A 13,939-nucleotide genomic window follows, 5' to 3' on the forward strand; every position below is an offset into this window, starting at 1 on the left:
CCCAAGAAGGAATTTAGCCTGCCTCAGCCAGATTTCCCCCTGAGAGGCTCTGAGGAATGGTACATTGGAATGGCAGCTCTGTCATTATTACCTCGTGGCTCTAAATCATGGCATCTACAGAGACACAAAGCAATATGCTCAGCTGGTGTGAAATGGCTTGAAGGAAGCTATGCCAATTTTCAGCAGCCAAAGGCCTAGCCCCTGGATTTTACCACTTGACTGCTGCTTAGCAGGCAAGTCAGATAAAAGTACCACGTGTGATGGAACATCACCACCACGTACTTCCATGGTGATAGCAGGACATCAACAGAATCCACCAGCAAGGGAAACGGTAGATTGTGAAAATATATCCCTGATCCCTTTTCCTGCCATTCACACAGACTCTATCTTACAGGTTTCCCTTTTTGGCCCATCACTATGATGTCCGGATAATCGTTCTCAATAGGTAGTTTCAGTGACCTCAATGGAGCTGCAACTGTACAACCATTTCCACCAGCTGAGGATATGGCCCACCCTATGTGCGTGTGTTTGTTCTTGATAGTCAAACCACAAAAAGTCTGGCAAGTTTGGCAGTGCACCTAGAAGTCTGGAATTTTGAAGTATTCAAATAGTAATGTAATAATTGGAGATATACCAATCTCCTAGAACTGGAAGGGACCTCAAAAGGTCATTGAGTCCAGCCCCCTGCCTTCACTAGTAGGACCAAGTACTGATTTTTGCCCCAGATCTCTAAGTGGCCCCCTCAAGGATTGAACTCACAGCTCTGGGTTTAGCAGGCCAATACTCAACACCTTGGCTATGTAAAACTGGCCTGTGTGTCTCATGAGAACAGGTTATCTTGTCCAACTCCCGCTCCTTCCTGCTCCTGGCTGAGATGGGAATACTGCAACAACAGTCCCTCAGGATAGTTTGGCCTGCCCAGACCCCACAGGAAGGAGGAAATGCAGAGGTGAGAATGAAAAATTATGTAAAGATTTTTTTTTAAAAAGTCAATTTTCCTGAAATTCCAAAAAGAAAAGAAAGAAAAGGTTTGAGGTGGCTTTACGGATGCACACACACACCCCAAGGCAGCTGCAAACTTTCCTTTCCATCTCGACCCACTTAGAAGCAGACAGAATGGGCTTCTTTCTAAGAGTGGACAAGCTAATGCATTACATTCTGATACTTGCATTTTAATCCTAGGATTGTACTGGCTTCTCCTGTCACTTGGGCTCTGGGTAGGAGAACGGGAAGCTCATTCGGCACTTGTATCCAGTAGCTGGGAGTCATTTATCACAAAAGCATGCTCATCATCAAAGAATCAGAATTAAGGCCCCTCCAGCAGGGAACTTGCACACAATGACCCCAGGGGGTTGGGTTTTATAACAAAGGGGCAAAACCATGAAACACCAGAGCTGTCTGTGCTGTGTTCTTGAACTGGCAGACATGGCCAGTGGGACTCAGCCAGACTGGTGTGGGTGATTGTAGGGCGTCTAGGCTTCTTTAAAACAAAGGAGAAAACCAAACCCAACCAAGCAGTGATGGCAACACCCCGGGGCAGCTTGCACCACTGAAAGAAAATGGCGTGTCACATTCCTCACCAGACTGTCTCGTTTCACTTGGTTGAATTCCCTGCATCTTTGTGCCGTGGACACTCTCTGAGAGGTGAAACTACAGAGTATCATTTGTACGTCCCCTTGTAAACTCTGAATATCCCCATTGTTCAACAGGTCACAAGGACCGTGGGTCTGGAGAAGACTGCCTTCATTCACACCTTGGAGACTAGACCACTACATAAATGTGTGTGATCAACAGCTGGCCACATCTGTGGTCCACTTTTCCCAGATAACTTGACCTCTTGTTCCACAGAACAGAGAAACTGTATGAAAACCCTTGGCATCTGATTTGTGGCCTGGCATTCTTTTGCCCACTAAATGCTCTCTGGGAAATATCTTCTTCTTCTTCTTTCTTTACATCACAGTCTCTCTTTCTTCTTCAACAAGTACCATGGGTCTGTCTCCGTCATAAAGTCCAGAGCCATTCAGGTACTCCTCTTCTTTGTTGTACTGCTCTGGCCCAGAAGAAGGCATGGAGTTTTCAGAAATTGAGCCATTTTTCACATAGCCTGGCAAATTTCGGTGCCCATTGAGGGCACCCGGTACAAGTCTCGTATTGAGATGTAAGGCTAGGGCCCCTCTGGTGGTTACGTTAGTGATGCTGGTATGGGAGACCATGGGTCCATAACTATAGGTCGTGCTCCCACTTCGTGCTTTTCTTTTAAAGTCAAGGGCTAAAGTCCACCTGCTCCATGACTTCTTTATTTCGGCTTGAACCTGAAGAGATGGAGAGAAAAGAGAGGGAAGATCGTGAGTGAGGAATGAAGGGAAGAATGGTGCAGGATGACGCTGGTGACTGGACTACAGAAGGAGGTAGTGTTGATAGAGATACCTGGCTGGGGGATTAATAGGAGTAAAGGGATTCAAATGGGGACAAAGGGATAGTTATGCTGGATATCATGGACCACCCCTTAGTGGCAGGATAAATGAGAGTGTGGAATGGTCTGCTGAGGACAATGGCGGAAGTCCTACTTCTTGCACCATTTACCACTTGACTGGGCCAAGTGGCAGCCTGGGATGGACTAGAAGGCCTGTTAGGTCTTTCCCATCTCTCAGCTGGTATACATGGGCACAGCTCCCCTGACTTCAATGGACTCTGGATTGACTTCGGTGGACACAGACTCATTTACATCACCTAAGGATCTGGCCCCATTTTGTGTCCCTAACTGATTGGCGCTTTCTCTCCTTCACTTTATCTCTTTCTCCTTGTGGAAGACGCATGACCTTCCCCTCCAGATTTCCTTTCCCAGCTGCCTATTCGGAGTCCTCCCTGAGCCATAAGCAACCAAACCACTGCCTGCTAGATAAAACTCTGAAAGGCTCAGTCCCAAAGGAAGACACCTTGCCATATTGCAAACTTTTAAAAGAAGTATAGCAAACTTCTGGTATATTGGGATCATTCAAACCATTTGTTCTCCATATGCAGCCTGTCCCCCCCAAAAAATCAAATAACCAGCCAACAACATCCAGCCCATAATTTAGAGCCAGTGTCGGTAACACACAGTGAAGTAATCAGTGGTCCCGTCTGATCTTAGAATCTCTTAATCTTGAGTGAATGTTTTTACCATGCCACAAGGCAGTTGCTCTCAGGCCATGATGAATGTTTTTTCATTAGGCTTTCTTAGCTAGTCCACTAGTTTTGTTCTTTGCCTCGTGTGCCATTGCAGCATTAGTGTTTAAATCAAACACTTGGTCTGGACTAATATGGAGATTTAGGATGGCAGAAAGTCATTATTCAGATTGGAACGTGGCCAGGACGCCTGGGTTAATACCTATACTCTCCAGAAAAAAATGCCCTTGGATTCTGAATGGCTACAAGTTGGCAAGGCCTGGGTTTTATACCCTCTCCAAAAAGCAGCAATGTCAACAGCAAAACTGGAGTGAAGACCCACAAGAAGAATGAGTGATCTACAAAATATGCCTTATTGCAAGAGATTGCGGGAGCTCCAGTCTATAGGTAGAGTATCAAAGAGAATGTGAAGAGGCAAGTTAATCGTGGTCTGTTAAGTACTGACAAAGGGAGAAGGTATTGGGTAGCAGAAGGCTGTTTAATCTAGCAAAACAAGATCTAATGGCTGGAAGGTGAAGTCAGCAACATTCAAACTGGAAACAATATGCCCATTTTTGACACAGACAGTAATTAACTGTTGGAATAGCTCACCAAGGGAAGGGGTGGATTCTCATAATTTGGAGTTTTTCCCTCGAGACTGGATGTCTTTCTAAATGATTACACTCTATTTCCAACACTAACTCCTGGGCTTGATGTAAGAATCGCTGGGTAAGGTTCACTGGCCTGTGTTATGCTGCAGATGATCATAGCGGTTTGTTCTGGCCTTAATCCCTATGCATGTTACCAGAGGGTAGAATGGTAGCCTGCTGAATCAACTCCCCCTGAGCTCTCCCTGCTGCTCCAAGAAGAACTACAAATAACAATCCCCCATAATGTGCATTGCTGATGATGCAGGAAAAGAGTGTGAGTGACCAGAAGGTTTAGAGGCTGGTGAAGTAACTCAACATTAATAAGTAGTGGGCTACGTTTCACAGGCAAGATAATAATGGAACTTACATAGCCCTGCGTAGAGGACAGAAAAGCTTCTCCCAGAAGAAGCTGTGGGAAGACTGGACCCAGGCAGACATCTCACCTTGTCCATGAAGGACAAGAAGCAATGGGCTTAAACCGCAGCAAGGGCGGTTTAGGTTGGACGTTAGGAAAAACTACCTGACTGTCAGGGTAGTTAAGCACTAGAACAAACTGCCTAGGGAGCTTGTGGAATCTTTGTCACTGCAGGGTTTTTGAGAACAGGTTAGACAAACGCCTGTCAGGGATGGTCTAGTTATTATGCAGTCCTGCCTTGAGTGCAGTGGACTGGACTAGAAGACCTCTCAAGGTCCCTTTCAGTCCTACACGTCTATGATTCTAAGACTGCCCTCTTTGCTCCAGCCATTCAGATGGACCCAATTGCTCATCCCAATGTACCACCCCCACTGTGCTGAAACAGTGGGGCCTTGGCCTCCCTGCCTCCAAGAATCCTCAAGCGGGGAGGAAGCGAGCAGATCTGGAGTTCCCCAGAGCACAGGAGTTGCTGCTGTGGGAGGCTCTTCCATATGGGCTGCTAATGGTCTTCCCCTAAATGGTTCAGATGGTATGAGCCTGATTGTCCATCATCTTGTCCCTCGTACTCTCATTTACCCTGGTGGAGAGGGGTGTGCAAAATGTTACTGGACCCAGTTTGAACCGATTCTCATTTGGTAGCATTTAGATCCATGTCACCCAGGGGGAAATGACTAAGAAAGGTGCAAAGCAGTGGAGACATTTCTATACCAAGGGCCTAATTCTTTGCTTGCCTAACTCCAGTGACTTCAGTAGAGTTAACCCCAGCGGGACTAGCTGACTGTAGATATTTGGACTCTATTTATAATGAAAGAGGATCATTAAGAACCAAAGACACTCACCTCTCCATTGCAAAAACAGTATATGATGGCAACAAAAAATCCCTGGAAAGAAGATGAAACAACACATTAGCATTTATCCTGCTGCAGCTCAATGTCAATTCACTGAAACCATAGCCCAAATCCACATAGTTTCACTGATGGCAATGGAACAACACCGGTTTACCCCAGCTAAAAAACAGTGCAAACTAGGAAAACTCCTGTTGTCTAGCAGCCTCCAAGAAATGGGTGACACTGACTGTCCTCCAGGCTATTGGCTAGCCAGTGTTTAAAGCATCCTATGTGCACTGGCTGGCTGGCTGGCACATCTGTCCTGGGCTGTGGCAGAAAATGCACATTTGTTTCCTGTTGCAGATGTCCTGTAAAGGCTTTGGAAGAGCAGCTGCTCACTACTGTCCCAGGTCATTTTCCTGCCCTGGGAAAATTTTCAGGCTTTCAGAAATGTGCCTCTTTTGCTTCAGGACAAACCCGAGACCTTCAGAATTTTTTGGCAGAAAACCCCAGAGCTCTCAGAAGATCCCATAGCTCATGTGATGAGGGCTCTTAGCAGGCAGGTAGAAGTCCCACGTTCGAGCCCTTACTCTGAACTAGACAGAGCAGGGACTTGCACTCCACTCTGCTATGTCCCAGATGAGTGGCCTAATTGCTGCATCTATGGAGTATTCTGGGGTGGGGCTTTCTCACACTCGCTTGTTGGAGATGTTCCACTTTGTATCAATAAATATTTGGGGGGAAGTGGAGAGAAACTGACTGTATAGCCCAGTGTCAGGGCAGTCATAGAATCATAGAATATCAGGGATGGAAGGGACCTCAGGAGGTCATCTAGTAAAACCCCTTGCTCAAAGCAGGACCAACACCAACTAAATCATCCCAGCCAGGGCTTTGTCAAGCCTGACCTTAAAAATCTCTAAGGAAGGAGATTCCACCATTTCCCTAGATAACCCATTCCAGTGCTTCATCACCCTCCTAGTGAAAAAGTTTTTCCTAATATCCAACCTAAACCTCCCCCACTGCAACTTGACCATTACTCCTTGTTCTGTCATTTGCCACTACTGAGAACAGTCTAGATCCAACCTCTTTGGAACCCCCTTTCAGGTAGCTGAAAGCAGCTATCAAATCCCCTCTCATTCTTCTCTTCTGCAGACTAAACAATCCCAGTTCCCTCAGCCTCTCCTCATAAGTCATGTGCTCCAGCCCCCTAATCATTTTTGTTGCCCTTCGCTGGACTCTTTCCAATTTTTCCACATCCTTCTTGTAGTGTGGGACCCAAAACTGGACAGTCAGTTGGGAGGTGGGAAATCCAGGATCAGATGAGATGAGAAGCCAGTTTTGGGACCCAGTCATGCATTCCCTTTGCACCCAAATGGGAGTTCTGGGTGTGCAAAGAATCCAGGGCCAGGTCCTCCCATGTCAGGTCCAGTCTGAATCTGCACCTCCCCGCACTTTGGATCCAGAGTTTGTCTGAGCTCGGCTCTCATTTCCCAGCTTCATGTCAGCCACGCCAGTCGGTCACTTAAGATTTTAAACCGTTGGTCAATAGGTTGTCCTGAAGGGAGGGCTGTGCAGTGTGCATGCAACACAATTTTCATCAGATGGCTGCACTCATTTTGGCTAAAAGATCCCAATCCTACACTCAGATATACACTATACCCTTGCTTATCATCGACTTCAGTGGGGTGCTGTGGTTCATGTCAGTTGATCCGTTTGTAGGACTAGGACAAGCTACTTTGAGGCCAGCTGGCTTAAATCCATGCAGCTTATCCCCACTGAAGATCTAACTTGGATCTCAAGGGATTTTGGTGGACAAATGACCATAAAACGATTAAATTTTTTGCCTGACACATTGTCCCAAAGTACCCTAACATGGTTTGCAAATACATAATACACCCAAAGTGCAGCCATTAAATCTTGGGAGTGTAACTTGGCACCGATTAAAAATCCTTTCCTCCAAAGCAGAACACATTTGATGTCCACCTTCCATCCCACCAAACACCACTACTTTGTCCTTAAAATGCCCAGAAAACTTAACAGGGTACAGTACCTGGAAAGAGTTGAACAGCATTTCATAGTGCATTTGAACTTGCCAAAGAATCCCTGATACCTCTGTATATGGCAAAGCCATGAAAACTATATAGTGAACTCCAAACAGAGGCATAAGGACAAGGGTAGATTTCAGCAGCTTCCTGTAGGAACAGGAGAAGGAGACAAAGACATGGAGAAAGTCATGAGTCTGAATTATCCTCTGGGTCTCCTTAGGGTCTGGATTGAGGCAATGTGGTGAAATGGTGCTGGGGCTGTGGGGCGGGTGGGAGAAGGGGGAAAGCTTGCACTGCTGCTGCCCATATGTGCCCAATTGCGGATATCTAGTCTCCAGGCCCATAAAGCCAGTACCTTCCACCAGCACTAAAAATCTCTGTAAACGAAGGATAGTGCTGCTCCATATCTTGGGCCAGCCTGCCTATGCTCAGACGGGACAAGGAGGCAGACTTCCAAGAACATGCCACGCTTGCATCCCCTGGGCACTGGCATGCTTAGTGGTGGATGGAATGGAGGATATCAGCAGAGCTGGAGGGATGCTGACCTGGCTGGGAGGCATCAGGGCTAGCTGGGGGCACTGGAGAGAGAATGCCAGGCTATCCTATGGAACGGGGCAGCTCATCTGCTATCATCTTGTGTTTCCCTGGGGTGTAATGTGCTCTGGAGGTCCCCTAGATGGAGGCACAACTTCACCTCAGCAGGAGCCCTTGCGCCTTAGCTACAACCCAGACCCTAACATTTGGCTGGGTTCATCCCTCGAATCCCTAAGGGAACAGACACTGACTGGAAATGATGCCGATCCAGGGATCGAAACCACTGCCAATGGTGATGGCAATTGCCAAATGGAGGCAATTAGCAAGGGGCAGCATTGCCAGGAGGCCCGGTGCTTTCGCTGTCCAATGACTGACAATCTCTGCAGGGATTAAAAAATAAAAAGAGCTGAGCCCGTCCAAGCCATAATTAATAGCAAGCCTCTCCGAGCGAGAAATAAACAAACAGATCAGTCACGGCTGTGACATGGCAGCAAAACAAACGTTTGCATTTTGAAGCCAAATTCCAGCCCCACTTCCAATGAAACATAGAATTGTAGGATTGGAAGGGACCTCGAGAGCTCATCAAGTCCAGTCCCCTGCACTCATGGCAGGACTAAGTATTATCTCACTTTTGGAGACTCTTCTGGGAGCAAGCTGGTAGAGGCGACCTGGGAATCCTGCTTTTCAATGATACCAAACTGAATTATTTTGCTCTCTCTCCTCGGGATATTGTGCGCTGAATCATTTGAACTTAAGCCTACAAACACCCTGGGAGTTCCCTAGCTGCGGAGGTCTCTCAGCTATTTACTTTCACAGTCAAACTTTGACTACGTTGCAAATATGCTTCATTGTCAAGGGAAAAGGAACAGAAAAAAAAGAAAAAACCCAAACAGACAAGAAAACCCAAGATGAAACTCCAAACTTCCTGTGAATAGTTAGGAATCTTTCTTCACTTGAGCAATTGCAGGTCAAGGTTTCGAAAACAAGAGGGGGCAGAAGTATAAAAAGGAAGGATGGGATTTTACGGTACAGCCAGGGACCTTTGCTTTTTGCCGTTGGATCAATGTCAACCTAGGGCAATAGTTATCGAAAATCATTAGTATTAATTATTTGGGTCCTGGTAAAGCATGCAGGCACTATGGTAGTGAGATCGGGACCCTATTCTGCTAGGCTCTGTACAAACATAACATAACAGACAGCCCCTGAAATCTAAATAGACAAGGCAGACAAAGACTGGAACCGCCCCAGCGTCACACGGTAGAGCCAGGACCAGAGCTGAGGTTTCCTGAGTAGCAGCCGAGGACCCTAGCCACTGGACCAGACACTCCTACTACCCAACAGCTCTTGGTGGGCTCCTCAATAGATGGTGTATGTGGCCACCTCACAAATACCACTGTCATCGTTAGCCCTTGATGGCCATGCCAGCAAAGAGGCCATGAGCCAAACTGACCTTGGAGGCTGAACTTCCCTCAGCCTATCAGCTGGTCCCTCCAGGCTAGGATCTACTCTTCTTAAGGGAGCACTGAGAGGAGGCTTGCAATGCCCTGGTACGCCATGTGCTGCTGCTCCACTGGAACTTTGCTGGCTCGGTGGAAAGCACAGCAGTGACTGAGGCTGGATGTGCGTTGTCCCTGCTCTGCAGGTGATTAGGAGACTTTGATCTCCCAGGCCGTCAAGCCCATCCTGTGTTTCTCATTGTCTCGTGCCAGAAGGGAAAGGGGACTCACCTGTACTGTTGTCTCGTATCGCACCTCCCTGCGTTTGTCTCCCGTAGCTTGGTTGCTAGGACTCGGATAATATTGATAAAAAGAATAAAATTTACCTGAAAAAGAGAAAGATTTTTTTTTAAATCACAAAAAAGCAAAACCTGCAGTGCTACTGGATTGAGATGGCACCTTTCCCCAGGGCCCCGTCCTCCCAGATGTTTCCAGAGAGCATCTTCAGCTCCTACTGGAGGAGGTGAAGGTACGCAGCTCCTTCACAACCAGCTCAGTAATTTAGCAAGCTCAGGCCAACTGTGTATAAGCTGAGTGCTCTCTGCTTGATCTTGTGTCACGGAGAAAAGGATGGGCCACCCCTTTTATTCTGGTCCCTAGCAGACCTCATCACATCTAGCCTTGTTATTGTCTCATGGTGGTAACAGGCACGTGTAACAAGATCTATCTAGGCACTTAAGGTAAAATTCACTCCAGAGCAAGGCGCCCAAGCAACGGCCATGGCTCTATTTAAAAACCACGTGACTAGCGGGAATTTTTCAATGGAAAATGCTGATTCGTCCAAACCAAAACTTTTCCTGGAAATGTATCGGTTTCAACGAAGGTTTCCCAGCTGCAGGACAGAACTTTTGGTCAAAACCAGAGAGAAAACCAAAACCATATCCCAGAATAGCCAATAGCAAGCCCCTCACCTGGGAGATGGAAGACCCAGGTTCAAGCCCCTACTCCACACTGGGATGAGCCTGGAGGCAAAACCCCATCCCACTCCAGTGCCCTGAGCATGAGGCTATAGAGTCAATTACTCTCTTTGTCCTGGTGAACATGTAGTTATCCCCATATGGGAGAACAGCTCCAATAGGAGAGATTGAAAGAAAGCCTGACTCCAGAGCCCAGCTGGGTAGGGCGCTTGCCTGGGGTATGGAAGACCCATGTTTCGGAAGCTCTCTTCTTTACCCCAATGCGAAACGACAACAGATTTCAAAAGCCGGGAATTGTTCACAAAGTGGAATTTTCTTTTTCCGGCCAGCCCTACTTCGGTGAGATTTGATGGCGCATTGAGGTGAATTTTGTCTTTCCATCATGCTCGTCACTAGGGCCCTACCAAATTCACGGTCTATTTTGGTCAATTTCATGGTCAGAGGATTTTTAAAATCATAAATTTAATGATTTCAACTATTTAAATCAGAAATTTCATGGTGTTGTAATTGTAGGGGTCCTGACCCAAAAAGGAGTTGTGTGTTGGGGGGGGGGGATCACAAGGTTATTGTAGGAGAGTTGCGATATTGCTACCCTTACTTCTGCGCTGCTGCTAGCGGTGGCGCTGCCTTCTGAGCTGGGCAGCTGGAGAGTAGCAGCTGCTGGCTGAGTGCCCAGCTCTGAAGGCAGAGCCAATGCCAGCCGCAGCGCAGAAGTAAGGACAGCAGGGAATGGTATCGCTACCCTTACTTCTGCACTGCTGCCTTCAGAGCTGGGCCTTCGGTCAGCAGCTGCCACTTTCCAGCTGCCCAGCTCTGAAGGCAGCAGCGCAGAAGGGTGGCATGGTCTGGAATTACTTACTTCTGCGCTGCTGCTGGCAGGGCTCTGCCTTCAGAGCTGGGTGCCCAGCCAACATCTGCCACTCTCCAGCCACCCAGTTCTGAAGGCAGTGGAGAAGTAAGGGTGGCAATACTGTGACACCCATAAAATAACCTTGTGACCCCCCCCGCAACTCCCTTTTGGGTCAGGACCCCCAATTTGAGAAACACTGGTCTCCTCCGTGAAATCTGCACTGTATCGGGTAAAAGCACCCAAAGACCAGATTTTACAGTGGGAGACCAGATTTCATGGTCCATGTCGCATTTTTCATGGCCATGAATTTGGTAGGGCCCTACTCATCACTGAGCATCTGAGTGCCTCAAAATGGCTGAAAGAACGGAACCTTTCGAACAGGTGATTGAAATTCAGCCGGAAGTCTGAATGACTCTTCCCCTCCCCCCTCGCACCAGTCAGGTGCCTCTAAATCAGGATCGAGGCCTGTTGTCAGGACAAAGTGGGATGGGGGCAGTTTGCACGGCCTCTGCCCTTGTTGGACAGTATCTTCATGGGCTAGGGCTCTGTGTGAAACTGGTCTACATTTTTCTGCAGAGTTGATTACTTGGGCCTAGAGGCCTCAGCGGAGCTCAGGGCCTCCTTGTGCTAGGGGCTGTACAAAGCACAGACTAAGAGGCGGTCTCTGCCCTGAAGAATATGAAACCTAAAGAGACATGACAGACTACAGAGAGAAGAACGAGAGTCTTATTACTGCCATTTTAAAGATGGATACATGAGGCGCAGGGAGGTAACTGGCAAATCTTGGCCCCGGAGAAATCAATGAGAGTTTTGCCATTGACTTCAATGGAGCCAGGATTTCACTCTTAAGTGACGGACTCAAGGTCGCACAGAAAGTCTGGACAGAGGCAGGAATTTCACTCAGAAATTGTGACTCTTAGCTTTGCCACAAGGCCATCCTTTCTCTCCAGCTACCAATGGCCAAGCCATTAGACTGTCTATGACCTGTGTTTGTTTCTTTGCCGTCCTTCATCAGGCCTTGTATTTCCTGATTGCTACTGTATTGCCATGATCCCAATCTGAAGGAAACAAGGAAGGAAATTCCTCTTGTTTTTCCTGAAACACTAGCAAAGCTTTGAAGGAAATGCAAACAACTGAATAACTTCTAAGTTACCAGTGCAGTGGAGGGACTTCAAGCTCCTTAGACCCACAACTGTCTGAGAGCTCATCCAGAAAATGCAAAACTTTGTCCGGTAACGGATGACAAGCAGTGCAGGGACTGAAAAAGCAGCCAAGTGTGCAATAGGAACCCACAGAGACTAAACGGAAACAACCCACAGAATATGTTTGCACAGTAAATAGTTGCATTTGTAAATAGCCCTGTAGAATCTCATGAAGAAGCATTCTCTTTACAAGGACAAACATCTATTCAGCTCTTTGTCGTCTACTAACTGGGCTTTAAATTAAATGCAATGGGGTTGCTGGCAATCAACCACTTGAACTATCTGAACTGTCTTCCATCCTGCAGTTTTATTTCAAATGCTCATTGTGTGGTCTTGGCACTTTGCTCTTTCCAGTGTACAGAAGGAACCACCAGTTGGAGAATTTCTGTCAACACCAAATTTTAACAAGGGAAGAAAATAAAAAATAATTTCCCAGATCAGCTCTACTAATTACACGTATTAGCCCATTTACTTCAGAAGGTTCCAAATGCGGAAGGCCTGATTCTCCTCTCACTCACACTGCTCTATCACGTGATTCGTAAGTCAGAAGAATCAAGGCCATTTGGCCTGATTCAAAGCTCTCTGAAGTCAGTGGAAAGACTCTCGAATTCAATATGCTGGAAACACCTTGATTCTTAGAGGACAGGTGCTCAGCACTGTCTGAAAATCAGGCCCTTTTATGACGTGTCAAGTCAGACCCCCCAAAGTTGAGCCCCCACCCCAAAATCACTGGTCACTTGTAAATCCTGACCTATGTGTTTATTTTATTTAAAAGTTTGGGATAACAGGCTGGGTTTCTTTCTTCCAGCAGCCTACTTTTGGCCCTGCCCCCCTTGCCACCCCAAATCAAATCCGGTACTCACCACAATAGCTACCAGGAGGGGAACCTGAAATATCCATTGTAAATTGCTGGCACTCAAGTCCCAACACCTAGGAAGAGATTGGCAACACGTCAGTAAATCCTCATCTGCCCAGACAAATAGCCCCAATGTCTGAAACGGGAACCCTTCAATGCCCTGTACATGTGCTGAACCAACCGAACCCCAACCCAAGCCATACCTTCCCCATCTCATCAGCAATGATCGGCATCAAAACGTTTGCTTTTAAAAGCCAGTTTTAAATGTATTTTAAATCTTAGGCCCAGATCCTCAAAGATATTTAGTGCTTAAGATGTACTGAAAGCTGTGGAAATTGGGCATTACTCTTGGCAGATTCCAGGGACTTGTTCTTTTAGCATTGTCAAGGCTTGTGTCCAGTCCTCTTTGAACTGGAATTCTGCACCCCAGTCTGTAATGGCCAGGCTGCAGCAAGCCATATTGGGATTCGCTTCCTTAGGCCTGGCTGACACACAGAAGTTGTACCGATCTAACTAAACCAGTACAAAGCCCTGTGTGGACATACTTAAACTGGTTTAAAACTGGTTCCATCAGTTTAGCTTGTGCTTTCAAATTTACCAACAGTAGTCATTAATTACACAGGCTTAAATTAAAGTTAAGAGTGTCCACAGAGGGCTTTAACTCAACTGGTTTTAAAAATCATACCTATAGTTAATGGTTTGTGTGTAGACGAGGCCCAAGTGAATGCTGCAGTGATAGAAGTTGCTGCCCTGGCTTACCCTGCAGGATGATCTCTGTTGAGAACAGCTGCATTTATCTCCTCATTCTGTTCTGCCAACGAGTCTCAACCCTACTCTGCTGGAGGTTCATTCTCCTGGCCTAGCCCATCCTTGGCTTCTCTGCTTTGGCTGCCCATAAAGGGAGGGGGCATTGATTGAGGTGGTGGGTTTTCTGATGTGGTCACCTCTCTGCTGGGAACTCGACAGAGGCCTCCAAAGATATTTTATATAGGCCCCTGAGTGA

General features: G+C 47.0%; 1 protein-coding gene across 1 annotated transcript in view; it reads right to left on the reverse strand.

Annotated features, from left to right (window-relative positions):
• Nucleotides 1-1,056: 1,056 nt before the first annotated feature.
• Nucleotides 1,057-13,939, reverse strand: part of PTH1R (parathyroid hormone 1 receptor) — a 166,835-nt gene continuing 153,952 nt past the window's right edge. The window contains exons 9-13 of the mRNA XM_032782892.2: nt 12,944-13,010; nt 9,343-9,437; nt 7,087-7,228; nt 5,049-5,090; nt 1,057-2,312 (exon numbers count right to left, since the gene is read on the reverse strand). Coding sequence (XP_032638783.1) covers nt 1,950-2,312; nt 5,049-5,090; nt 7,087-7,228; nt 9,343-9,437; nt 12,944-13,010 — 709 coding nt within the window. The 3' untranslated portion in view covers nt 1,057-1,949. The remainder of the gene's footprint in view (nt 2,313-5,048; nt 5,091-7,086; nt 7,229-9,342; nt 9,438-12,943; nt 13,011-13,939) is intronic.

Source organism: Chelonoidis abingdonii, chromosome 2, assembly GCF_003597395.2.
Source record: "Chelonoidis abingdonii isolate Lonesome George chromosome 2, CheloAbing_2.0, whole genome shotgun sequence".
NCBI lineage: Eukaryota > Metazoa > Chordata > Testudines > Testudinidae > Chelonoidis > Chelonoidis abingdonii.